The 26,505-nt window shown below is 46.3% G+C and overlaps 1 protein-coding gene and 1 pseudogene across 1 annotated transcript; both read left to right on the forward strand.

The window, feature by feature from the left end:
• The first annotated feature begins 10,195 nt into the window (after positions 1-10,195).
• Positions 10,196-16,976, forward strand: LOC147962661 (protein FAR1-RELATED SEQUENCE 5-like; annotated as a pseudogene).
• Positions 16,977-18,850: 1,874 nt separating this feature from the next.
• LOC125520736 (dehydrin DHN3) lies at positions 18,851-19,593 on the forward strand. Its single transcript, XM_048685735.2, has one exon. It carries the CDS (start codon positions 18,950-18,952, stop codon positions 19,322-19,324), a length of 375 nt encoding a protein of 124 aa, XP_048541692.2. The 5' UTR covers positions 18,851-18,949; the 3' UTR covers positions 19,325-19,593.
• Positions 19,594-26,505: the final 6,912 nt, after the last annotated feature.

A 26,505-nucleotide genomic window follows, 5' to 3' on the forward strand; every position in this document is an offset into this window, starting at 1 on the left:
GAGTATCAGAATATGCGGATACCTGTTGATCATAAGCATCCACTACAGCATCATCTAGAGTCTTGGCGGCATCCCGGTAAGCCTGAGAAGCATCAGCAGCAAGAACCGGCGGCACTGGTGAGATTGGGGCCACTGGCGCAACAGGGCATGGCGGACAGGGGACCTCGCCAAGAGAACACCCCACAAAAGGAGTCCACGCATATGGATGCGCATGAAGCCCACAAACTCAGCATAGTTGGTGCCATCGAAGATCACCGAGCACCGAGGGACGGCAACATAGCCTGAAGAGGACATAAGGAAGTCTCTTTGATGTTGGTGCTTGCTCTCTCTCTTTTTTGGGAGTCAACGAACACACACACCCGATCTAGATCGGGCAAAGGTGCGCTCGAGGCCGGCAAGGGCTCGCTAAATCAGGAGCGGCGCGGCCTAGCGCAGGCAGAGATGCGTACGCGCCTTGCAAGATGCTAGTTGTTCGCTGGACAAAGGACAGCAGGCAGCCAAATCCAGCCGGGGCAAAGCCAGGCAACAACGGCGGCCAGAACCAGCATCCGGGGGCGGCGGGACCGGACGGAACAGCCGGGGGCGACTGAAACGGACTGACAGGGACGGCTAGGCCGGACGGGACAGCAGCAGGCAGTGGCGGCCGATGGCGACCAAGCAAACCAGCAGGCGGCGGCGGCCTGAACAGAGATGGAGGCGGAGCCACACTACTAGGAAAAGGCCTACTAATGGCGCACCGGTTTTGCCTACTAATGGCGCATCACCGGTGCGCCATTAGTAGCACGCCACTAGTAATTTTTACTAATGGCGCATACTAATGGCGCACCATCCAGTAAACAGGCAGTGCGCCATTAGTTTTGCTCACGGTGCACCACTAGTGTCTGCTATACTAATGGCGCACCACATGGTAGTGCGCCATTAGTAACAATTTTTTTAATTTTTTTCTTCTTAATCTCAGGTCACTATTTCACCTATGAGATATCCAACACATATACATACAACAAGAATCCATATAACAATCATAGCCAACACACAAGTTTCATCATATATACATACATAGCCAACACATAGTTCCATCGTTACATATTACAAAAATTTCACATTGTTCATCCAACACCGTTATCCATCAATTCACAAAAGTTTCACATTGATACAAAATAAAAACACAAATGGAAAAGAAGCACTCCATCCATGCAAGCTTCCGTGAATTAAATCAAATGTGCAAAATGATAAACAAGAAGTTAGAAGAAGAAAAAGAAGAAGACTAGAAGAATACTAGAAGAAGAAGAAGAACACTAGAAGAAGAATAAGAAGAATTTCGAAAAAGAAGAAGAATAAGAAGAAGACTATAAGCTTATTATGTAAACTTGATCATTTTGTGCTAACATAAGTTATTTTGGAGCTAACCTATAGGAAACTAAGCATATAAGCTCTAAGTTAGTATATTAGAGCCAACTTAGGTAAAATGAAGCTAAGCTATGTCATTTTGGAAAAGAATAAGAATAAGAAAAAGACTATAAGCTTATTATGTAAACTTGATCATTTTGTGCTAACATAAGTTATTTTGGAGCTAACCTATAGGAAACTAAGCATATAAGCTCTAAGTTAGCATATTAGAGCCAACTTAGGTAAAATGAAGCTAACCTATAGGAAACTAAGCATATTAGAGATAACATAGGTAACTAAGTATATATATATATCATTTTGGAGATCTGACATACCTGACAAAGTTCAGTTCTCATGCATTGTTCTTCTCCTTCTCCTTCCTCAGCCTGATGCGCCAAGAGCGGCGAGGCGGTGGAGGCGGTGGAGGCAGTGGGATGTAGTATTCTACCTCAATTGGCGTGGTCATGTTGCCCAGCTGTGGGATCGCCGGTGCCACCACCGGTGCGTGGTCATTGTCAGGCACCACCACCATCGCGAGGCCACCTTCAGGCACGACCATCGCTAGGTCATCCTCAGCCACCTCCATCTCTTGCCCATGGTCAGCCACCACCATCTCTTGCCCATGGTCAGCCACCACCAGCGCTAGGTCATCCTCAGCCTGATGCCTATCGTCATCCTGCAGCTCCTCATCCCCACTCTGCTCCTCTTCTCCCGCACTCCAGTCCGGATCATCCTTCTTGTTGTCTATGCTGCTGCCAAAATCAATGCTGCTTTCGCTACAGCCAGAATCGCTGCTGCTTTCGCTACAGCCATAGTTGTTGCTGCTTTGGCTGTAGCCATTGTCGCTGCTGCTGCTCCCATTACCTGTCCAAATGCAACAATGACCATTAACAATCGATGTGAGACAAAGCCAAATGTAGAGGAATAAGAAGAGGCAGAACGTACCGGCATCATAATCTTCAGCGTAGCGCATGCGACACATAGTCGCGTTGAACACCTTCACGATGAGCATGGTGGCGTTGTCGTCGTACCTGAAGAGAAGGAAGTACCCCAGCCGCAGGTTGTAGGCACGGTAGAACTTCTCCCACCCACGAGACAAGTACATGTGGCCCTCCTGGATCACCAACTCCACATCCCACAGCCTACGAAACCCGTTGCCGGCCTGTCGCAGCTTCACATTATTTGGCGGATCTTCACCCATCAGCATGTTCATAAAACTGTCAGGCAGCCTCTGCAGTTTGGGACCATGAGTGTTGTAGCAAACAACAGATATCATAATGAGATGGGTGAAGGGGAGATCTCTCGTTTTATATACCTGCGTCATGGATGATACTGAAGTCCCAGGTATGATAGTGAAGAACTCGGAAGCATCCAACTCGTACTGCGGTGTCGCAGAGCGGCGGTGGCTGCTTCCCGCCATCTCTGATAAGCAGCAGAAGAGACCAATTAGTACCCTTACAACAGATCATAATACATGCATGATAACAGGCATCACAAGTAATTCAGAAATTGTGAAACAAGCCTTTCAATGTACGAACTTGAAAGAACTACTGAGGCTTCTGTGACAGTTCAGAAAAGTAATGATCAATTCTCTCTATTTCTGTTTCTAGTTCACATAGTTTGATAACTTGGATGCACAAAGGCTATTGGTGCAGTATCATAAGGTTCCATATCATGTAGAAGAAAAAAAGATAGGTGACAATAGCAAGCACACATCTGAGCAGACATTAGCAATATATGACAGAAGTGTACATGGTGATTAACAAGCTTGGGCTTAGCAGTAATTCAGTTAAAGCAAGCGCTTCCTACTGCAAGGATATTGAGCTTTCGAATTGTAGAGAATTTGTTGCTTTCACTTGCCATAATCTACTCCAGCTAGTTGCTGCAAGTGGGTGCAATTATAAATTGCATGGCTACAGAAAATATGAGGACGAGCAAGTGGGTGCAATTATAAACTCACTTACAGTAACAAGCAAGCACATCAAAATATGAACAAGTATCTGAGCTAGTACTCCAAACTGTATGTAAAATGTGCTCCTACTAAAAAAACAGGACATTGTGCCTGTCAAATATGCAGTTCTCCTTATCAACCTACCTAGCAGTAACAAAACCAAAAAAAACTCATGCGGCACCTACATGAGTAGCAAGAGTATTTCCGAATTGTGATGCTAGGTTATTAATTTCTTACAGAGTGCACCATTTAAAGGCATTGATGTGATTATTTATCTGCAATTATGTATCCTAAACTAGCAAGGTTATATTTAAAGGCATTTACAGAGTGCACCATTTAAAGGCATTAATTATGTATCCTAAACTACCAAGCTGTTAACATGTCACTTGATAAAACATGGAGAAAACTACCTAAAGTGATGCAAAGCCTGCTTTGAAGAACGATTTAGAGAATAATAAGAAGCCACACAAAGCTAACAGCAGCAAATTAGCACCAGGCAGAAGCAAAAGGGAACGAATTACTACCACCCTTTACACTAGCACTGACCCTTCACAGTAGCAAAAGATGTCTACATACTCGCACCATTCGTCCATCCATCTAGCAAGCAACTAGCACAATTCAACCAACCATCAAGCAAACCATCTACTACCTAACATCAACACACATCCATCTATCGAACATCCATTGATCCATGTAAATAGCAGCATGGACAAGAGAGGAACAGGGAACAGAGAGATGAACAAGGAACATGGAGGTGAGCAAGGAAGAGGGGCTCACCACGGGCAGCGTGTCGAAGGAGAGTAGCCGCCGGGAGGTGGCGACGATGGTCACGGCACCGTCCTTGGTTCGTCGGCTGCTGCCGGGGAGACCGGAGGCGGAGGACGGCAGGGGCCGGCGGGGTGGGCGCGTGCGTCGGGGCCGAGGTCGCCGGCTGCTGCAGGGGTCGGAAGAGGCACTCGCTCGTCCGAGGTGGAGGAGAGGAGCGGGCGGCGGGGCGAGGAACCCTAGCGCGAGGGTTGGGCGGCGGGGTGGGGGCGCGGGGGCGGCGGGGGTGGGAGCGCGGGGGCGCGGGGGCGGCGGGGGTGTGGAGTCCGGCGAGGGTCGGGGCGGCGGAGGTGGGGGCGCGGGGGCGGCGGGGGTGGAGTCCGGTGAGGGTCGGGGCAGCGGCGTCGTGGGTCGGGGCAGCGCGCGGGTGGATCTGGTGGCGAGGGAGAGAGGGTCGAAGGGGATCTGGCGAGGGAGAGGGAGGATAGCTTACTAATGGCGCACCACTCCTCGGTACGCCATTAGAGATCTTTTTTTTAGATAGCAATGGCGCACCCCGCAGCGGTGCACCATTAGAATGTTTTTTTATTACAATTCGAGCACAGATTATATTGCACCTAACCCAATCCACATTAGAACCTGCCCACTAGCCCGACTGGTCAGCACGTAGCACACACACCAGGAGGTCCTTGGTTCGATTCCCAGGCTTTGCAATATTGTTTTTGCATTTTAAATGCTGTTTGATATTTATTTATGTTTAAATATGTTCAAACTTGTTTAAATCATAACAGTAATATTTTTTTATAAAAACAGTAATAATTTTTTAAAAAATATGTTCAAATTTGTTATTTGAAAATATCATCGGCGGCGGCGGTGGAGCGGGGGAGGGTGCGGGGGGCCGGGTTCTCGTCGGCGGCGGTGGAGGGGGATCGAGATCGAGTGTCCTTACCACTGGCTCGCATCCTTAGGGTGACTCAGCATCTTGTCTTTTTTATTTATCTCTGGATTATTTCCGTCATCTTCCCGCTTCTTCTCCTCCCTATCCGCGTGCCAACGCAGGAGCTTTGCTACCTTAGGGTCCACGAAATACCGCTGCAGACGAGGAGTGATTGGAAAGTACCACACCAATTTTCGAGGAGCTTTCTTCCTCTTCTTGTATCGAGTGACGCCACACATCGGACATATGGTAGACTCCGCGTGCTCGTCCCGATAAATGATGCAATTGTTCATGCACACATGGTATTTCACGTGCGGTAAATCCAGAGGACACACGATTTTCTAATGCAGTGCGCCATTAATAGTTTTGCAAAAAAGTAAAAAAATAATTTTTATACTAATGGTGCACCATTGCACAGTGCGCCATTAAACTAGTAATGGCGCACTGTGCAACGGTGCGCCATTAGTAGTTTTACCAAAAAGTAAAAAAGAACAAATTACCGGCGCACTTTGTCGCCGGTGCGCCATTAGTAGTTCTAACTACTAATGGCGCACTTTGCCCGAATGCGTCATTAGTATGTTTAAAAAAATGGAAAAAAATTGTTACTAGTGGCGCACCTTTTGTCTGGTGCGCCATTAGTGTCTTCCACACTAATGGCGTACCTCCACCTGGTGCGCCATTAGTATATAGTAGTGGCACACCACTTCTCTGGTGCGCCATTAGTGTCAATCCTATCTTTAGCCTTTTTCCTAGTAGTGCCAGGCAGACTGGCGAATCCAGTCAGGGCAGAGAAAAGAACGGCCAAGAACGACCAGAGGCGGGCTGAGGCAGGCAGGGGCGGCCGGAATCGAACCGCAGCGGACGAAGACGAGGTAGGCTAGGAAGGGAGAGCACGGAGTTGCATCGTGCGGGGGAGCGAAGCTAGCCTAACATCTGATACCATGTTGGATAATGAGCAACTAGCTTTACTGAGGGCCAAAGGCCAACACAATATACATATGTGATAAAGTGCAGGAACCCCCTTATACAATGGGGATATACCGAAAAGAGACTATACACATCTAACAATAGCAACATGTAGACCACACATACTACTAACATACCTATGTCATTGGGATCTTAATCTCAAGCTTGGCTCCTCTCCACTCCAAATTTCCCTTTTCAGCTGTCTTTTCATCTCACCCTGACTTCACTTCCAAAAGAGTTGAACAGACAGTATGATACATCTCGACACATTATTGGGCAAGTCACAGATTGGGATTCACATGAAAGTTATCCGAGTAGCAATCCAAAATGACCAACAATATTATTAATTTCTAAGCCGAACAGGGTATTTTTTCTACTCCCAGGTGTACCCACACCCAGGTGAGCAAAAATAATAATGAAAAAGCAATATGAAACAAAATCCTAAAACTTTGCGACATCAAACATGCTCAAATGTATAGTTTTTTAATCTAGCTATGCAGTTACTATCGATTAGCCTGAAAATTTTGTGTAAAATCCTTGCAAATCACAGTAGGAGCTAAAACTTCCAAGACATGAAAAGCAATAACCATCAAGAAAAACCAATGCAGCTTGCCAATCTGAAAGAGTAAATCAGCCTGAATATCCATGGCGAGCATCAAAATTCTTCTGGAGAAACTCCTTACGCCACTGGCCTATTAGGACACCGTAGCGTTTACTGGCATGCATATCCCACCAGAAAACCATCTTATATATCAACGAACTTTTCGCCTCCACTATGTCCATCACGAACGCTGTTACCTAGGAACAAACATACATAATTTGTCAATAATGTGTATTCTGATGAAAAGCGAGCAACACGACAAGGTTACAATGGGACATTTAGATGAACTGACAGGTTCACAGCTTGGAAAAATTACCCGCTTCGCTACAAAATTAGGAATAGATAAACAAAATCTACTGATCTCGCAAACAGAGGACATCTGTGCTCAGAGATCAAAATAGTATACTCATTCACCTCACAGCAATACACATGGAAATGGGGCAATAGGACGTAAAACAGTACTATTTAAACGATGATATCGACCAATACAAGCAGTAGTTGTTATAGATAGCAAGATGAATAGAGAGAAAAAGCATCAAATAAGTTTAGATTAAAGGGGGAACTGCAGTCGTTGTGATGGTTCAACCAGCCCTCTTCCTCATCGCGCGTTCGCTGTTCCCCGGCTCGTGCAATCGATACTTCCCCAGGAAAAAAAGTCAACCGTAAACAAACCAACTGCTGTGATCCGAAAAAACACGGCCTCATGTGATCGCTTCTTCGCCCGAAAAAAAACCCTATGGTAAACAAACCACGAAAACAACTGCGACCCAATAACGCACGTCGCACGCCCGGTCTCTCCAAGCCCCTCGCTCCCGTCTCTATCGCCTGAAAAGTCTCCCCGCCGCTCCGCCCACAAACACCACCGCTCCCACACAGAGCTCTCGATCCGCCGCTATGTGCCACGCATGGCCATTGATATCTTCTGCAACTGCTCCCCTCCTCGTCCACCTCGTGGTCTGCTCGTCCACCTCATGGTAGAGGTGGCTGTCGTCTTGTCCGTGCCTCCATGGATGACGCTGCTCCGCCACCCGATCTCCTCTACACGACAACCCTCCCTTCTCACCGTTGTCCGACGCTCATCTCCTTCACTGTCGTGTTGTCGTCGTGTCGGTCGCCAGCGTGCCTTACTGCCCTGTACCACATGCTCGACACCGCCGCCGTTAATATGGACCGACGATGACTCAGACGCCGAGCTCGACGGATCACTGCTCGGCTGCTACTATTGGCCGCCGGTCCCAGTCCCCGTCCCATTGCGCCGCTGGTACTGACTTTCTTCATCGCGACCAGTCCTTCACGGACCCCTTCTCTTCTTAAGCCAGGCGCTGCTCCACCTCCCTTTTCTTTATCAGATGCTGGTCGACTGGTTCTGCTTGGTACTAAAATTGCCGCTTTCTGTTATGCATGCACAGTTCTGATTCATGTAGTGTGTTTTTCCAGTTCCAGTTCATCAATCATCTCGACCAGGACGGTACGTGCATCAAACTATTCGAGTGAGGATGTTCAGTTGGCTCTAAATTTTCCCTCTTATTGGTTAGTTTGCAGTAATGTGCACCGAGTACCCTGCTCTGTGTGTGTGTGTGTGTGTGTGTGTGTGTGTGTGTGTGTGTGTGTGTGTGTGTGTGTGAGAACACCCTACTGTGTTTTTGCAAGCCATCTGAAACAGCTCGTGCTATATTCAGGCAATTACTTTAACTGAATTATGCAAGCGATCAATCCAGCATGTGGTGTTTTTGCCAGATTGGTGGCAGAGGCTGACGACACTTGTGGAATCATGCAGCTTGAATGTTTTAATGAAGACTTGATTTGATTACTCTAGCTGAATATTTTTCTTACTTGTGGCCGAGCATGTGCGTCACGTTGGCCGAGCATGTGTGTCCAAAGCGCGGCCGTGGGCTCTTCGTTGGCTCCGGCGAGCTCTCATGTCACTGTGCAAGGCCGGGTATGCGACTCTCAAGGGCGGACAATGAGGGCATCATCTCCAAATGGGTCCTGTTGGGTTCACATGTCGTATTCACCTATCCACCCATATCTGCCTGTCCATTTGCCGACTCAAACGGACAAAAGGCGAAGAAAATTTAGGTATATGTGCATTGGAGCTTACCCAGGCACAATTAGGTTCAATTTTAATGGGCAAATTGCTGTGTTTTTGGAGGAGGTGGTCTTCGGTACAACCCCCCCCCCCCCCCCCCAAAGACGTATAAAGGGTAGGGGCGGTCATTTTCGCACGCCGTATAAAAATACCCGCCCTAGGCGCGCCCACGTCGCCGTACGGCGCTGTCGCATACGGCCGCCTGTACGCGCCCACGCCCACATGCACGTCCCGCATGCATGCCCGCCCGCGTCCGCTGCGTACGCCCGAGTGATTGAAAAAACGATCGGCGAACCCTATCTTCAAGACGCCTCACCCCGCCTCCTCTCGCGCCGCCACCGCCGCCGCCATCTCCGGCAGTACCTGGCCGACGGAAAAAAAAGGCACGCGCTGTGCGCTACGCCGACAACCACCTCGGTCGGGCAGACGCCTCCGCCGCCGGCAGCTCGTATCCGGCGACAACCGCCTCATGTCTGACGAAGGCAACGAGGTACGCGAGGCGCTGGCATAGTAATTTAAGAATGGATTTTAATTGAAAAGATGTTACGTGATGTTTGAATGGATATTTGATTATATATGAACGTGTATAGATTGAGGCTGAAATAGGATATGACGGTGATGATGGCGGTAGCGAGGACGGATCATTGTCATTGGATGAAGACGAACATGACGGCGAAAATTATATGAGTTTGGATGAGTCTTACAGTGGCAATGTAAGTGGTCTGCATGTTCTCAACCATATTAAATACAAGCATCCGCGATGACAATAACATGTTCAACTGTGAACAGATAGGAGGGGATGATGACAATGAGGATATGGATGTAGATGATTCATATGCTGAAAGCGGAAGCCATGTAGGTTTAGAATTATGTAGGTTATTTTAAAGTGAAATTAAATACGCATCAAGTCTTACATATCATATTTACAATTTGCGTAGATGGAAGTGGAAGGGTACTATCAGTGGAATTTTATCGATGATGCCAATGACGAAAACGATATCGATGCATCTTATAATGACAGCTCGAGCAAAGTAAGTAGTGGAAAGTGAATACATACGATACTCTTTATACAACTACTTACTGACATATACCGTTGATTGTTATTTTTTCAGGAAGAGGATGGTGACGCGTGCGAAAACGACGATGATGCCGATGGTGATGAGTGCAATTTTGATACTGGGTACGATGAATACCAGCAAGAATCACTGGACAGGCATTGGACGGTGATGTCCACGACGTTCAGGACAGACGAGGAGGCATATGATTTCTATAACGACTATGCGAAAAAGCGAGGCTTCAGCATTAGGAGGGACAACTTGAAATATAGTAAGGGTATCGACGCACGTAGGCGGTTGAGGAGGTTTCTCTGTTCAAGGTCTGGGAAACGACAGGCCAAGTTTTGTACCATGGAAGGGAAGAAGCGCAGGCTAAGAGCGGAGACTCGGTGCTATTGTGAGGCCCATCTAACTGTGAAGGTTGACAGAGGGCGCTCCATTTGGTATGTCAGTAGTTTCAGCGATGATCATAGTCACACTCTTGCTAGACCAGATGAAGTTATATATCTTCGATCTCATAATCATATAAAGGAATACCAGAAGCTCGAGATCTTAGCAATGGCAGGTGCTGGGCTCAAAAAACATTGGATTTATGACAACTTCGTTAGTAGGTATGGGTCATATGCACTGGCTGGTTTCGGGAGGAGGAAGCTTTATAACATGTGTTATAGGGAGAAAATGAAGTTGCTAGCAAAGGGTGATGCGGACACTGCAATTGGTATCATGATGACGAGAAAGACAAGGGATCCAGACTTTTTCTTTGAGCACACTGTTGACACAGAAGGAAAGCTGAAGAACATGTTCTGGTGTGATTCTTAGTCACGTCGGGATTACCTTGACTTTGGTGATGTAATCGTCTTCGACAACACTTACAAGATGAATAGGTACGGAATGCCATTCATACCTTTTGTTGGTCTAAACAATCATCGTTGCACCACTGTGATCGGTTGTGCAGTTGTGTCAGATGAGACGGAGGATACATACGTTTGGTTGTTGCATACCTTCTTAAGAGCTCATTGTCAGAAGAAGCCGAGGTCTGTAATTACTGACGGAGACGCAGCCATGATAAGGGCCGTAAGGAAGGTCCTTACTGACGTGTGGCATCGACTTTGTTCGTGACATATTGAGAAAAACATGCAGAAACACCTCCACCACAAGTCCCTTAAGGAGTTCAGGTCTCTTATTTATTATGCCACTACACATGATGAGTTTGAGGCGAGATGGGCAGCTTTTAGAGCTAAATGGGAGTCGGAAAAAACTGAAACATGGTTGCGTAGGATGTACCGGAAGAAAAGGCTTTGGGCTGCATCATATCTCACCGGTGGGTTCTTCCTTGGTATGCGGAGTAACCAGAGGAGCGAGAGTCTGAACTCTTGCCTTCATATGCATCTTGACTCTGGCATCACAATTGTTGATATGGTTGTGCATTATGAGAACTGCATTGTTCGGCTCCGTGAGAACGAGTCACACGACGACTGCCTGTCCACACAGACACTCCCTGTAGCAGTACTCGACGACTTCAAATGCATTGAAAAAGCCGCTGCCCGTGAGTTCACTGCGGTGAACTTTTACCTCTTGCAGAAAGAAATGAAGAAGGCAGCGGATTTTGAGATCATAGATAGACTGAGTGGAGCCGTCAGTAGGAGATTCATAGTGGCATGGAAAAATAACAGGCAACTGAGATTCAAAGTGGACTATACACCTAGTAATTCATAAGAAACAGTGAAGTGCAGTTGTGATAGTATGAAACGTAAAGGTCTTCCATGCAAGCATGTTCTTTATGTTTTAGCCAGGTTGAACGTGCAGGACTTACCTAGGTGCTTAGTGCTACGAAGATTCAGCAAGAATGATAGAGGTGGACTGCCCGTGAAACGCACTAGCGATCTCTTCGCATGGGGATGGGCAGGAACTGAGGAGAGAACTAAGTACAATGAGTTGACTATTTTGTCTGCGGAAGCAAATCATGCGGCATGTCATAAACCATTTCTATTTGATAAACTGAAGGCTGCTCTGGAGGATGTGATAGCAAATAAGGATGTTGAGGAGGAAGATTATGTGAGACAGCATACAGTTGCACATGATGATGCTTTTGTGCCGAATCAAAATCATGTTTTTGTTGGTGATCCAGAAAAAATCAATACGAAAGGAGCACCGAAAGGGCAGAATAACAAAGGCCATGGTAAGGAACCTGGCGTGACTACAAATGGTAGACCCAAAGGTTTTGACGAGAAACATGTACGTCTATGCGGTTTATGCAGAGAAAAAGGTCATTTCAACAATTGTCCTCAGAATCCAAAGTATGTGCACATCATTTTATTAACGTTCTTTTCTTGTTTAGTTAATACTTTACAAAATTTTGACGTATATTACAATATTTCTATGCAGAAACATGGCATGATGATCATAGCAAAGAAATGTTTGAATAAAAAGAACAACTTCTGATTACAGTTGACGATTTATTTGGTTGTCTTAAAGAATAGTATTTACATATTTGTTTCGTTACATTGATACGGAAGACTTGTAATGGGTGTTTACTTATGTCATATTTGTTGGCACTATACTCGTTTTTAATATGATATGCGACCTACAAATTTTACGTTATAATATGATATGCGTATACAAATATAATATGATATGTATTATATATATATTCGTACAAATATATGACTTTGTCAATAAATCATGCATGTTGGGCGATCAGAGGCGCTACACAGCCGATGATTGCTTTAATTTTAAAAAAATAACGTTAACAGGCGCCAGTAGGCGCCGCGGACGGCGATCCCGAGGCGCTGCACAGCCGCCAGCAGGCGCCGCGGGGGCGATCCCGAGGCTGACGCCGCCCTCGGGCATAGAGAGGCGCACGCGGGACGAGGTAGAATCAGCCTCGGCGCCAGCAACGGCCAACCCTGGGGCGACGCGCAGCGCGCTCCCGCTGGCAGATGACGCGGCCCACGTGCGCCATGTAGCGGCAAACGTGCGGCGCGGGCGGCGCTCGCCTCTGAGATATCGTCATCATATATCATCGGATTATTTTAAAACCACAACTCATATATTCGCGAGAACACTCATTGAACATAAATTATACATTAAATAGTAAAATAAAAAATGATAAAATGTATTTTTAATAAATTTGCTAGGTAATATAAACTTGACATGTTAAAAATATTTGAAACTCACATAAAAAAATAAAGCATCCACACACAATTCTCAGTCATGAACAAATAATATTTCGACAATCACGTTGAATTGTCTTATAATATTTTTATTTTTGTTTCCTCTTCGCAAGTCGAATTACTTTGTTCTTCACTTTTGTAAGCTTATTTTCGGGGGACAGAATAATTCCGGCTATCATTCTTTCTCTCGAACTATCAATAGATTCCTGAAAAGTAATAAAAATAATATTATTTTCATCACTTATATATGATATAATGTACTAATTTTTCATACTTAAAATGTACTCACCTGAGAAATAGGAGCAATAAATTTTCTCCGTCCCAGTATTGAAAACAGCGAAGGACGAATAGTCCACATGAGTTTCTATGTTAAAAAAACATAAGTGCAATTTTGAAAGCACGTTAAGTAATATAACACTTGATCAATCAACATATTTCAAAAGCACATGGCACATGTAACTCACCCTTCTTCTTGTTGAGGCATGTCGTAGGGACTATAGGCCATGCGGACACATCCGGGAATGACATAATAGCACTGTCATTTGCATCTTAAATATCTCCTGCAAGTTGCTCTCTCTGACAAAAAAATATGAACACGTTGACTACATACGGTAAACAAATTATATGGTTAATTGTACACACATGAATACGCAACTTACAAAATTTTCAACGAATTTCCTGAATGCTTCAGAGATATTTACTTCCCCCCTCAAAGAACCAAGAATTTGGAACTCTTTCTTTCTAGTGTGCAAAACACATGTAATCCAATGGTTTTTATCCTTATTTAACGCAAAATAAGCCTATTTCATAACTTAAATATTGTTAGTAAGCTCGGCTTTCACATAAGATAGTAATGAAAATACAATTCTGCAATACAAACGGTACCTTCGGTTTTCCAAAATATTCTGTCATGCATCTGTTGAGAGGTTCATTTGCATGTTCTAAACCTTCTGGATCGTCTACTGACTTCCCTCGTCTTACTGACTTTGACCGACTGTTCAATAACCAGTAAGATCTATATGTGCGTACAATATACCTGTCTTTGACGAGACTTGTAGCGGTGCTTAGGCGAAGCCCTGCGACAGTAGTACATCAAGATCGTCACCACGCCGTCGTGCTGACGGAACTCTTCCCCGACACTTTGCTGGATCGGAGTCCGGGGATCGTCATCGAGCTGAACGTGTGCTAAAACTCGGAGGTGTCGTAGTTTCGATACTTGATCGGTCGGGCCGTGGAGACGTACGACTACATCAACCAAACGCTTCCGTTGTCGATCTACAAGGGTACGTAGATCACACTCTTCCCTCTCGTTGCTATGCATCACCATGATCTTGTGTGTGCGTAGGAAATTTTTTGAAATTACTACGTTCCCCAACAGATTGTCAACGTATAATTAACAAGTTGAGACTGGACATGCAGGTATTAGATGCAGGAGTCAAAAAAATAAAACAAGACACTGAGGTAACCATGAAGGAATTGGAGATTTTGCAGACTGAAATTTGTGCTATCTAAATACGGCCAATCCTATTTTCTGAAGAGATTATAATTCAAATGGAGTTAAGTTGATGCGCGTCCATGATGTATGAGCTGTATTTTCCCAGTGTATGTAATTTGCTATTTGTGTATGCTTTATTATCACCTGTGCCAAACCATAATGCCCAGTGGGTATAATCAGCTGTAATTTCTTTATTGTATAGTGTAGGATTATTCTACCTTTCTATGCCTTGATCTCTTTGTTGTATAGTGTATGCTTTTTAGAGGTGATAGTATTGAGTAGGATAATTCTTTGAATATGCTATATCGTTCAAATGGGGGCCAACTCGCCTGACCATGGCCCTTCACGGGCCGTCGGATCCATGGGCCTTCTACGTCTCGTAGGATCCATGGGACTTCTACGTCTCGTAGGATCCATGGGCTGCCGACTCATTTATGGGTCTTGTACGGGCCTTTAATGGGCCATAGACGGGCCTTTAATGGAAATCGTACATTTTATGGGATGACCATAATGGGCCGTTAATAGGCCGTATTTGGTGATGCTATGAAAATGGCCCAACAGACTAATGGTCCACAAACGAGCCGACTGTAACGACGGGTTGAATTTGGCCCACAAGCAGAAAATGATAGTAACGGGCCGTAAGTAACCGAATGCTGCAAATGAGACCAAGAATAAATTGGCCCTCGGAAGGCCGAAAGTTAACCTGGGCTGGAAACGGCCCAACGGAATAACGGGCCATTAATGGGTATAAAGTGATACACTGTTCATTACGGGCCAGTTTCACCACGGGCCGTTAATGGGTGTAAAGTAATACACTGTTCATTACAGGCCAGTTTCAGCACGGGCTGCTAATGGGCCAAGAGTTACAAAGGGCCTCATATGGGCCGAAAGACGTCATGGGCTATACATGGGCCAGAATTGAAAACGGGCTGGAATCATATTGGATGGCCCAAATGACGCTACTGGGCCTAATTTGGATAGGGCATAACGGGTCTTGGGTTAGCGGGCTGTAAATGGGCTATATGCGAACATTGCCGTTAACAGGCTTTCCATGGACCGGCCCGCCAGCTTTTGACCAAGTCAAACGGGCCGGCCTTTTCACAGGAATGGACCAATGTTGGGTCGTGCCACGTGTCGACGTATCATAAGCGCCTTCTGTCCAGTGAGTAGATGACATCTGTCCCAACGATGAGCCAACACGTGTTTCCTCTACCCAATGATGATTTTACACGTGGAAAATCCCCATTGGTCGGGGCTGTTAACGGGTTATCGGATCCAAAACCCGACCTGATAGCTTAACGGCGTTCCGTTACAGTGGATGTCACGTGTCGGTCACCCTTGACGAAAGCACTTCTGTGACGCGCGATTTATCGTCATGGAAGTGGACACTTCCGTGATGATAATTTTGATAATGTCATGGAACACTTCTACGACAGCACAGGTATGACTATCTTAATTCTTTCATAAATTTGTCATGGATGTACATGCCTGACAAAAAACACGACCTACTGTGACAAACATGTATCATCACGGAAGTGTATTTTTTTGTAGTGGATCCTCTCTCGCCGTATCTATTTGTCATATGTGCCGAGGGATTATCAGCACTGCTGCATGCTGCCGAGCGAGAGGGGAGGCTATCGGGTGTCCGTATGTGCCAAGGGGCACCAGCTATCACTCATCTCTTCTTTGCGGATGACTATGTCCTAATGATCAAAGCTGATAGGGATGAAGCCAGCGAGCTCAAAAGAATTCTGGACCTATATGAGGAATGCTCTGGTCAATGCATTAACACAGAGAAGAGTGCCATAATGTTTAGCGCCAACACCCGAGCAGAGCACAAGGAAATTGTGAAGCAAGAAACGGGTATTTCATGTGAGACATGGAACGAACGATACCTTGGGCTGCCAGTGTATGTGGGAAAATCACGCAAACATGTTTTTGCAGACATCAAAGACGCCATTTGGCGACGTATGCAAGGTTGGAAGGAGAGGCTTCTTGACAAGGTCGGGAAGGAAGTGCTTGTTAAAGCAGTAGCGCAAGCCATCCCAACATATGCCATGTCATGCTTCTATCTCACAAAGACTCTTTGCGAGGAGATAAGTTCACTCATTGCAAAATTCTGGTGGAGCCAACAGGATAATGAGTCCAAGATCCACTGGACTGGGTGGCCAAAACTGACATAGTCTAAGGCGCATGGAAGTCTAGGGTTCAGAGATATTCATTCCTTCAACATTGGGATGTTGTCAAGGCAGATATGGCGTCTCATCCAAAGGCCAGAGAGCCTATGCGCACAATTTCTTAAGGCTGAGTACTACCCCGACGGCAATATTCTGAACGCAGCAGCGAAGGACGGCATCTCGTACACGTGGAGGAGTTTACTTCATGGACTGGAGCTGGTGAAACAAGGTTACATTTGGCGCATTGGTGATGGGAAACAAGTTAACATATGGGAGGATCCCTGGCTGCCTAGAGCTTGGTCGCGACAAGTACAAATGCCGAGGAACGGGGTCCTGCTGGATAAAGTACATGAGCTCATAAACCCGCTAACTGGGCAATGAGATGATGACCTGGTGAGGGATATCTTCGTCCCTCAAGATGCAAGCTTGATCCTTGGGATCCCGCTGAGAGACGGCATGCAAGACTTCATCGCATGGAACTTCGACGAGAAGGGTGTGCATTCAGTGAAACAGGCATATAAACTCCATGTCAAAATGCATGAGATCACACATGAGCTGGAGGCAGGCAGGAGCGGAGATGTGCATGGGTCGCTGGACGCTTGCGAAAGCACGTTCTGGAGCCGTATTTGGAAGATGCCGTGCCAAAGCAAGATCAATATGTTCACATGACGACTAGCACACAACTCACTTGCTCTGCGTACCAACCTTGCGGCGAGGGGGGGGGGTGGAGATTGAGGATACTGGCTGTCTGCTATGTCACACGAACGCCGAGAATGGTGGGCACCTGTTTGTACGATGTAAAGAAGTGAAGAGGGTGTGGCGTGCAATGGGCATGGAAGCTGTAAGAAGTGAGCTAGAAAGATACAATGTGGTTGGAGATGTCTTGGATCACCTATGGATGTTGAAAATGGAGGACAGAGTTCAGATCCTGCATTTCTGATGGGAGTGGTGGAATGAGCGGAATAGGGCTAGGAAGAATGAGAAGAGAATGCAGCCAGGGGAGCTCGTGCATAGAACCAAACTTGCCACTACGGAATATTGGGATATTGTGGGCAAGCAGAAACAACAGAGCACAAAAGGGGCGTCCACATGGCTACCACCAGAGGACGGGACCCTTAAGTTCAATATCGATGAAGCGCATATGCCGGGAAGCGCCCACTCTGCCTGGGGGATCATTGCCCGAGACCATGCCGGGGATGTGGTAGCTTGCATGGCTGGGAAGAGTGAGCATGTCTATGATGCCTTCGCAGCTGAACTACAAGCAGCCACGGCAGCGGGGGAGCTATCCACACATCTGGGAGCGATCAGGATATGCATAGAAACGGACTCACAGTTGCTGCAGGTTGCACTCGTGCAGAAGGAGCCAAGCTTCACGGCGTATGCATCGATCCTGGAAGATCTGAAGGTCCAAATGTGGCTATGGTTCTCAAAATGTGAAGTTCTTGCTTGTAGAAGAGACGCCAACCGTGCTGCCCACGAACTAGCTAAGCTTGGCTATGATTGTAATGTTAACGAACCCACTGTGTGGGAGGTTGATATCCCGGCATCTGTGGCCGGGCCTGTTTTAGGCTATATGCCTAACATGGTTCGGTAATAAAGCAATTGCTTTGACCCTCAAGAAAATCTGTACTTGTCTTTGCTACGGTTACGCCTTTCGGGCGAGTGTGCCGATCTCGGAGTGGATCGAGTAGCCAGCGATATCGCGGCGCTTTTTTGTTTCATGGAAGGTTTTTCAAGTTCCTAAAAAAAAGTTTGGACTGTCCGCTGCTGGAAATAGCAATTCAAGGTGCGTGTGAAACAATATTTAGAATTACAAAACTTTTAAACCCAAAGCACAAAATCAAGAACATCAAGATTTTTCTTTAGCATTCATGCAGTCTGTAGGAATTGTTCTAAGATCTGTGAAAAATATCCCGCGCATTAAAAAAATATGGTTTGCACGGTGACGGGGACGCGCCCTGTGCCTTGGAGGGTGATATTTTAAATCCTTTATTATTTGCCACACTGACCACCACCTGTCAGCGAGACATGTTGTGGCAAATTATAAAAGTGGAAAAAAAACAAGTGGGCTCCTCTTTATTGTCAGGTCGGCAGCCACTCATGCGAGCGCACGTCGCGCCCTGCACTGCATGCCGCGGCGACTCGTCCATCCAACCACCCCACTTTATGAGCTAGTCGGCAGTCACCTGCCCATCCACTCACAAGAGCACACGTGGTGCTTTATCCACCCTCCAACGGCCTATAAATAGCGCCTCGTGCTGCACTTGCTTTACACAGCCACCTTCCTCACACAACCAGGACAAGCAAACAACAGAACCAGTGTCAGATTTCCCTAGGGACAAGTTGAGGGCAAGATGGAGCACCAGGGGCACGGCGCAGGCGAGAAGAAGGGCGTCGTGGAGAGCATCACGGAGAAGCTCCCCGGTGGCCATGGTGATCACCAGCAGGCCACCGGTGGCACATACGGGCAGCAAGGACACACCGGAGTTACCGGCACAGGCACCGACACCGGCGAGAAGAAGGGCGTCGTCGAGAACATCAAGGAGAAGCTTCCCGGTGGCCACGGTGACCACCAGCACACCATTGGAATGACCGGCTCGAAGACGCATGCCACCACAGCCACCACCGATGGCAACTACGGGAAGTCGGGACACACCGGCACTGACAGCACCGGTGAGAACAAGAGTATGATGGACAAGATCAAGGACAAGCTGCCTGGACAGCACTAAGCCCAGCCGGTCTGCCCGCGCCCGCGCCCGACCCGCTACTTTGCAGAATATATAATAAGATGGCCAACTTCCACCGTGTATACATGAATTTAAGCTTTCATGGAGGAGCGCCCCAATTCATCTGGGTTTAAGCTTTCATGGACAACAGTGTGTCGAGGGTTTTCGTTTGTTTACAATTTGCATACTTTGACATGGAAATTTCCTTTTTGTTCAACCGGTGCATGGTATGCTATGGCATCTAATATAAATATAAGCAAAATGTTAAGTTTGCAAGTCTGTTCTAACGGACTCATATGATGCATCACCCACTTCTTTTTACCTGGCAAGTAATTCTTGTAGTTTTTTTTTCTCACAAACTAATTACTTCCACGCGAAAAAAAAGCAAGCAAGGATGATCAACGACTGATGGTGATGATGATGATGATGATGATGATGAGGAAGGCAGGAAGCTGCAATCATTGGAACTGCGGTGAACAGTGGTGGAGGCAAGCAAAGACAAGTCAATGCTCCAATTAATGTACACAAACTTAAAAGGCTTAAAAATTCATAAGAAGTTAATTATTCATCCAAATAATAATATTTTCTTGGATGCAGTCCGGAATGTCTCCATTCTATATGTCGCATCAATTCTTAATTTAGAATGTTTTTCATGATTATATATCTTAAAAGAAATACTCTTGATGCACTAAACAGATCAGATGAAAATAATTGTACGTACACAAATTATGATATTCCATAGATGATTTATAGAGTATTGTTGTACATAAACAGTCCATACATAAGTTTATGTAAAGAAACTTTCACATAAAAGTGAGTTCGTAAACTATGCATCCAAAAGTGTTTGTTTAATATTTCAGTTGAAAAATTAATGTTCAAAAGTAAGCTTGTCCCTGACGAAGGGAGCGCCGAGATGGAACTCCTCGTCCACAAGAAGTGGATGGAGCTCCCCGCCGATAAGAAGGTGGATCCTGCGTTCAGCGTCGACAAGCCGGCGTGGTCGGTCAGGCTCGCCGCAGAGTGTGCAGGGAGTCAGCCCCCTTAGTGTGCCGAAGAACCCCGAAGACCGGTGGGAATTATGGAGGGGCCGCTCCCCTGATGAGGTTCTTACCAAATGGCGAGCACCATCGACGTGATCCTCCTCCACCACGAATTGCTCGCACGGCTCCACCTTCGCCTCGAGGCACACGCGCGCTCCGTCGGCCTGCCTCCCTACATATTGGGTCGCCGTCCGTTCGTACTCCACCGCCACCACTACCAAGCATGGTGAAGGAGGAGGCCTAGTAGTACAATGGCGAGGAGGACCCCAACTTCATGCAAGCGGTGGAAAACTCCCTCGAGACCGTCGACACCAACGAGCTCAATCGTTGGCTGGGGATCTTCGATGTCCTCCGCGGCACGCCAATGGAGGCGGCAGAGGTGGCGCAGCAGCACTCGGAGCCGGAGCAGGAGCCGGAGGAGCGGGTGGAGCTGCTGCCACCTGGCCTAGAGGAGCAGAAGTGGACGTGGACCTCCATGTTCCGGGAAACGCCATCACGCGCTTGGACACCGCCGCCGCGCAACGGGTCGTCACCACAAGACAATGATTGGCCATGGCCATGGCCGCGGCCAGTCTTCATCAACCCCACCCACGATTAGGATTGCCATTAGGGTTCGGCGGCGGCGGTGGCCACTATCCACTTTTTCTATGTTTTTTTGTAAAAATATATTGTAAGCTACTTTTGGCGCAAACTATATTATTCATGCCATTTTAATGAATATGAAGTTTGAATTTGAGTTTCAATTCGACCCAATTTTAATTTTCATTTTCAATTAAATTCTTCCCAAATTTGAAATTTCAATTCAATTCCACTGATTCGTACTTGTGTTGTGTCCAGTGCATGCCACAAATACAGCGTACTGGTGGCAGGCCCACTGCACGCCACCGGTTGCTGTTAACAGTGACATTTGCTTTTGCACGCCACCGGTCGCTGTTATCAGTGGCACATAATCAGTGGCGTCTCCAAAACACGCCACTAAGGGCTAAATTCACACGCCACTACTATGCTTTTTCCTACTAATGCAAAAAAGAAAAACCATAGGCAGTACCATGTGAAACATAATCATGACCAAGGCCATGGATTATGCACCAATATTTACACCCACCATATGACTGTCAACAAATGCCTATGACCATGCAATCAACAAAAAACAACATGCTGACAATAATAAAGATTCCAGATTTACGGGTTTGCAGCATATGCGCACAAACATTTTTGTTTCCAAAAAACTAAGCACTAACCAAAGCATACCATTCAACATGAACAAATGAATTTTGGCCCCTAAAACAATCAGAACCATTGATGCGATGGTGCCTAATTTCAAGAAACTCAGCCGCCTGAACCTAGTAATAAAAAGCTGGGACACATGAAGATCTCACCTTCCATTTAAGTATGTCCTCCTGGATGGATACTATAAGTAAACTAGATGATACCCCGCGCATTGCTGTGAAAATTTTGTATCACCGCAGACGTACCAAAGGTTAATTTATAGTCGCAAACAGTGTAACAAATAAAGACTTATGGATCAAAGTGATTACCCTATGAACATGAATAATATGTTAAGGGTTTGGTATGCAAGTAGAAGCTCACCAAAGAGTAATAATGACATTTGTCTTGATTACAAATGAATGTGATCTCTCAAGTGAAGAACTAATTCTAAATTTAGGCAACATAATTACTAATTTTAGGTCGAATATGTAGTGTAGTTTGCAAGAAGCTGCATGCGTTGTTGATGATGTAGCATGTTAGGTCGTCTCATAAGGAAATTCTCAAAGAAATAACAAAGAACACTGCATCTTGTATATGTGAGTTGAATATGAAACATTGGGATGCATTCATAACAACAGGCCTCTATAAAAAGAGGAACTAATTTGATAGTCTCAAGGTAGATAAATATCATATTCCTTTCCAACATGCATCTTAAAATCAAGAAACATTTTTAGAGCTGTAGGAAATAAGGAACAAACTCATACAATCTATTGGCACATCAAGAGCAGCAAATAACTAAATATATACGACATATTCTTTGCCATGCATCTATCTCACTTGATGGTGTCATCACAGAGATCATACCACGACAGTAGAACATGCTTCATAGAATTAGTGAAATCATGGATTTTGGGGTGGATGGCCTCATGGACATGGTTTTTTCATGCACAAAGTTTATTTTGCCCCCACGTTGCACCCTAACACAAAGTGCTTCTGCACATATGGGCCTTTCATCTATCTCTTGGAAAATAGGATCATAATAAATCTGCGGAAATATCATCAATCGAGTAGTAAAGAACTCTCGATCACTCTAGTGGTGCATCTGAGACAAAACTGAAAGCTGTAAGAAGAATTTTTCTGTATCAGCCAGTACAGCCAGAAGGGCAATAACCCTGACACACTCAATTAAGAACAGCTGGTATGAATATAATATAGCAAGGAATGGTATGGTGGTCCAAGAAAAACATACTTTATATGATTCCCAATATGTTAAGTCATAAGATGCATGTATTCATCCACTCCGCGGTACAATTTTATACTCCCTCCGTCCGAAAACACTTGTCATTAAAATGGACAAAAAAAGATGTATCTAGAACTAAAATACATCCAGATACATCCCTTTTTATTCATTTTGATGACAAGTATTTTCGAACGAAGGGAGTATAAGATAGATCAAAGGGGAGAGGAGAGATACACACGCACACTTTACAAAACAAACTCTAAGTGCCTGATCCTATCTTACGTGAGCTCATCCTAGATATGTGCGGCATGATATGGCCGCTTGACCAGAACGGCTCGTGAGACTTGGTCATATGAGAAACGGCATAGTCTAACACAATAGAATCGCTTGAGATCTCAAGAACAATGTTTTGATTTTTTTTCTTGGGTAACCAATTGCATAATCTAAAGAGCATTCTATTACCTGCCAACCATACGGAGTACTATCCATGGAGGGATGCAGGTTGTACGTTGGCTTGGGTGAATTCAAGAAGACCGGTGTTGGGCTGGATTAGCTTGAATCGATGATGACTGTTAGAAGGGAAAGAGAGGATTGGTGAAATAGTTGTTGTTTTATTGCTTGAGCCTCATGTGCATATATATAGGAGTACAATGATCAACTTGGAGTACAAGACAACCCAGAACAAATCCTAATCTATCTTGTCTTTCCTAATAATCAATATATTCAACACCCCCTCCCCCCTCCCCCCCCTCCCCCCCTCCCCCCCGCAGTCACAACGGTAGCGACTCAGACGGTGAGACTGGAGAAGAATCCGAAGACAAGCCGACGGACCCCCCCCCCCCCCCCCCACACATAGTCGTAACGGTCGATGCATCACGGAGTCGTGGCTGGAGTGGCAACCGACGAGGTTGCTCAAGCAAGGCGGTAGCCCCATGTGCTGATGTCGATGTAGCCGAGAACGTAGGGTGGTGTAGCCGTTGTTGAGGTAGCCGTGCAAGGGCCGCCGTGGTCGATGTCGACTCGGGATGGTCGGTGTCGAGGTAGTCGTCGTGGACCGGGAAGAAAACGGCGGCTGCGGCCTGGGGAGGAGGCGGCGGCTGCTAGGTCAGCAGCGCGGCAACGGTGCTCGAAGTAGGCGAGGAAGAACCCAACAGTGTGATGAGCAGGGGCGGAATTGGGCCTATGGCAGCTAGAGCTATAGCCCCAGGCGTGGCCCAACTAGTGCTATTAGATCTAGAAGAAAAAAAATTCAGATTTTTAGATTTTAAGAGGCCCAGCCCCAGGCCTCAGCCACTTAGCCGATGCACCTTCTCAGGCTCGCAGCCCAACTAGCTCTGCATCGCCAAGCCAGCAGGAAGCCACGCCCACGTTTTTCCCAAAAAAAGGTTTTTGCCAAGGAAAAAAACACGCTCACGTTTGATCGTTGGTCAGTTGCGATTCCAAAGGAACCGATCTCTCGACAATTTGATCGATCAGACAAAATATGGTTGCCTTGTTCCGTGCGCCGCCCCAGGCGTTTCATCCAGAATAATGGCCTCGTCGCCGCCATCGGCTCGACAGACCTGCACATTGGCCTTGTCGCCGCCATCGGCTGACCCCGAATTCAAAATCCCGCCCGCCCGCCGGCAATGTCTTGTTCATCCTTCTGGTCTTTTCCATCTCCACAACCGGCAACGTCATTGTTCTTCTCCGTCTCCACAACCGGCTAGACTGGTAATTTCTACTTTGGTGTATCGTCTATCTTTTTGCTAGATCCATGATGATTAAATTGTACTCGTATTACTTTAGTCAATTTTGTTTCGGTTATTTCTCAAAAGCAAAAAAGATAAAAATCCAAGATGAATAAGACACGTACGATTTTTTTAAGCAACATCCAGCCAGCCTTCATCGAACAATACTAATATCATCATTATTAAACTATTTATTTTATTAAATTTTCATATCATTTTTGAAGTGAATTTATGGTTCCGGCAAAAAAGTGAATTCATGACATGCACTGGTATGTGTGGTATAGTTACTTAGTTTTAGCCCTAGGCTTTGAGAAATCCTAACTCCGCCTCTGGTGATGAGGACCGGCACGAACAGTGGCGTCCTCATGCCTAGGGAGGCAACGCGACGCATACCACGTAGAAGTCGACGCGCCGGGACGGCGGAGTGGACCGCGCGCCTCGACGCTACGGCCTGAAGGGGCGACGCAGCGGCAGCGCGCGGGTCGGGGCGACGGCGAGGAAAACCTCTGGGCGGCTGCAGGGACCATGTGCTACGCTCGCTACCGCCCGACGAGGCGACGCAGCGGCAGCGTGAGGGTCGGTGCAGCCTCGGGGACGGCCGGAAGCGGACGGCCTCGGGGCGGTGGTTGGCCGCGGGCTGCGGCACTACAGCCCGAAGGAGCATGCAGTGCCAGCATGCGGGTTGGTGCAACCATAGGAACGGCCTTAGGGTGGCGGCGGGGACCACGTGCCGTGGTGCTACGACCCAAAGGGGCGAAGTAGCGATGACGCGGATCGATGCAGCCACGGGAAGAACCACTGGGCGGCGGCACTGCGGTCCGAAGGGACGACACAACCATAACCCGTTGCTCGATCGGTATTGATGCGTGAGTACTCGACGACAAACTTCACATAATCCGGCGGTTGATCTTGATCAGCCAAACGATGTGCGCTAGACGCATGAACAAAGAGGCTGATCTGGAAGCGTACACCGTGAGCAACCTTCAATCACACGGGACGCAACATGCACGAAATCAAATAGCAGGCAACATGCATATAACGAGGCCACGTTGTGAATAGAAGAAGCAGCTCGGGCGCTTGAGAGTTGAGTAGCCGGCCATACTTCGCGTCCCGCGCGAGAGTCCAAGCACCTCAAAAGACAAGAGTCTGATCACAATACTACATCGAAGCTTCACATGGGATATGAAACTTTATCTACGTCTTATTGTGGGTTTCCAAAAACTGGAGTAGGGGTAGCTTCTTTTATGGGTATGTTTTTGTCTTGTACATATACTTTTATTTAATATAAAATTACCGTAGAACGATTGTTCTACGGTCCTGGGTTCAAAAAAAAACTTTATCTATGTCTTAAAAAAATTATTTTCCCATGGGTAATAACGAACTTTCTCTATCCCGATAAAAAAGACTACATGTGTACGTACAAATCATAGAGTGTATTTCAGTATACTTTTGTTAATATAATAAAGTATGGTCCCACAAAAAAGTATGTCTATAATACGACTAAAAATATATCATCCATTGATTTTAATTATGATGGCTGAGATTAAAAGAAAGAAAAAGTTGATTACAATATTAGGCACGTACAAACGAATCCACCGAACACGTGCCCCAAAAAAGAACAAGCCCACCGAATCTGTGTCTAACATGGACATGTGGAAAACCAGACCACGTAACACATTAAAAAACAAGAAAGAGCCATACGGGCAAGGTGCTTCCATGAAAGGAAAACATGCACGCATACATGGAATACTATAAAACAAGGTCTCATCCTCCTCTCTTCCCTAAATAAATAGTCTAACCCCTCACGTAGTATATACATGCCTGAGTGGGATTGGTAAGCACGTGTTACAGAGGGAGTGCTTGATGGAGTAATCCGTCTACAAGGCATCAGGTGCAGTCGAGTCCTTGGTGTTAAGAAGAAGAGGGGACGGGCTAGCATGCAGCAAGTTAACACGTGATATGGAG

Source organism: Triticum urartu, chromosome 7A (assembly GCF_056163025.1).
Source record: "Triticum urartu cultivar PI428250 chromosome 7A, HENAU_Tu73, whole genome shotgun sequence".
NCBI classification, from domain to species: Eukaryota; Viridiplantae; Streptophyta; class Magnoliopsida; order Poales; family Poaceae; genus Triticum; species Triticum urartu.

Coding starts and splice junctions, on each gene's coding strand:
- LOC125520736 (XM_048685735.2), top strand. CDS start 18,950: ATGGAGCACCAGGGGCACGGCGCAGGCGAGAAGAAGGGCGTCGTGGAG.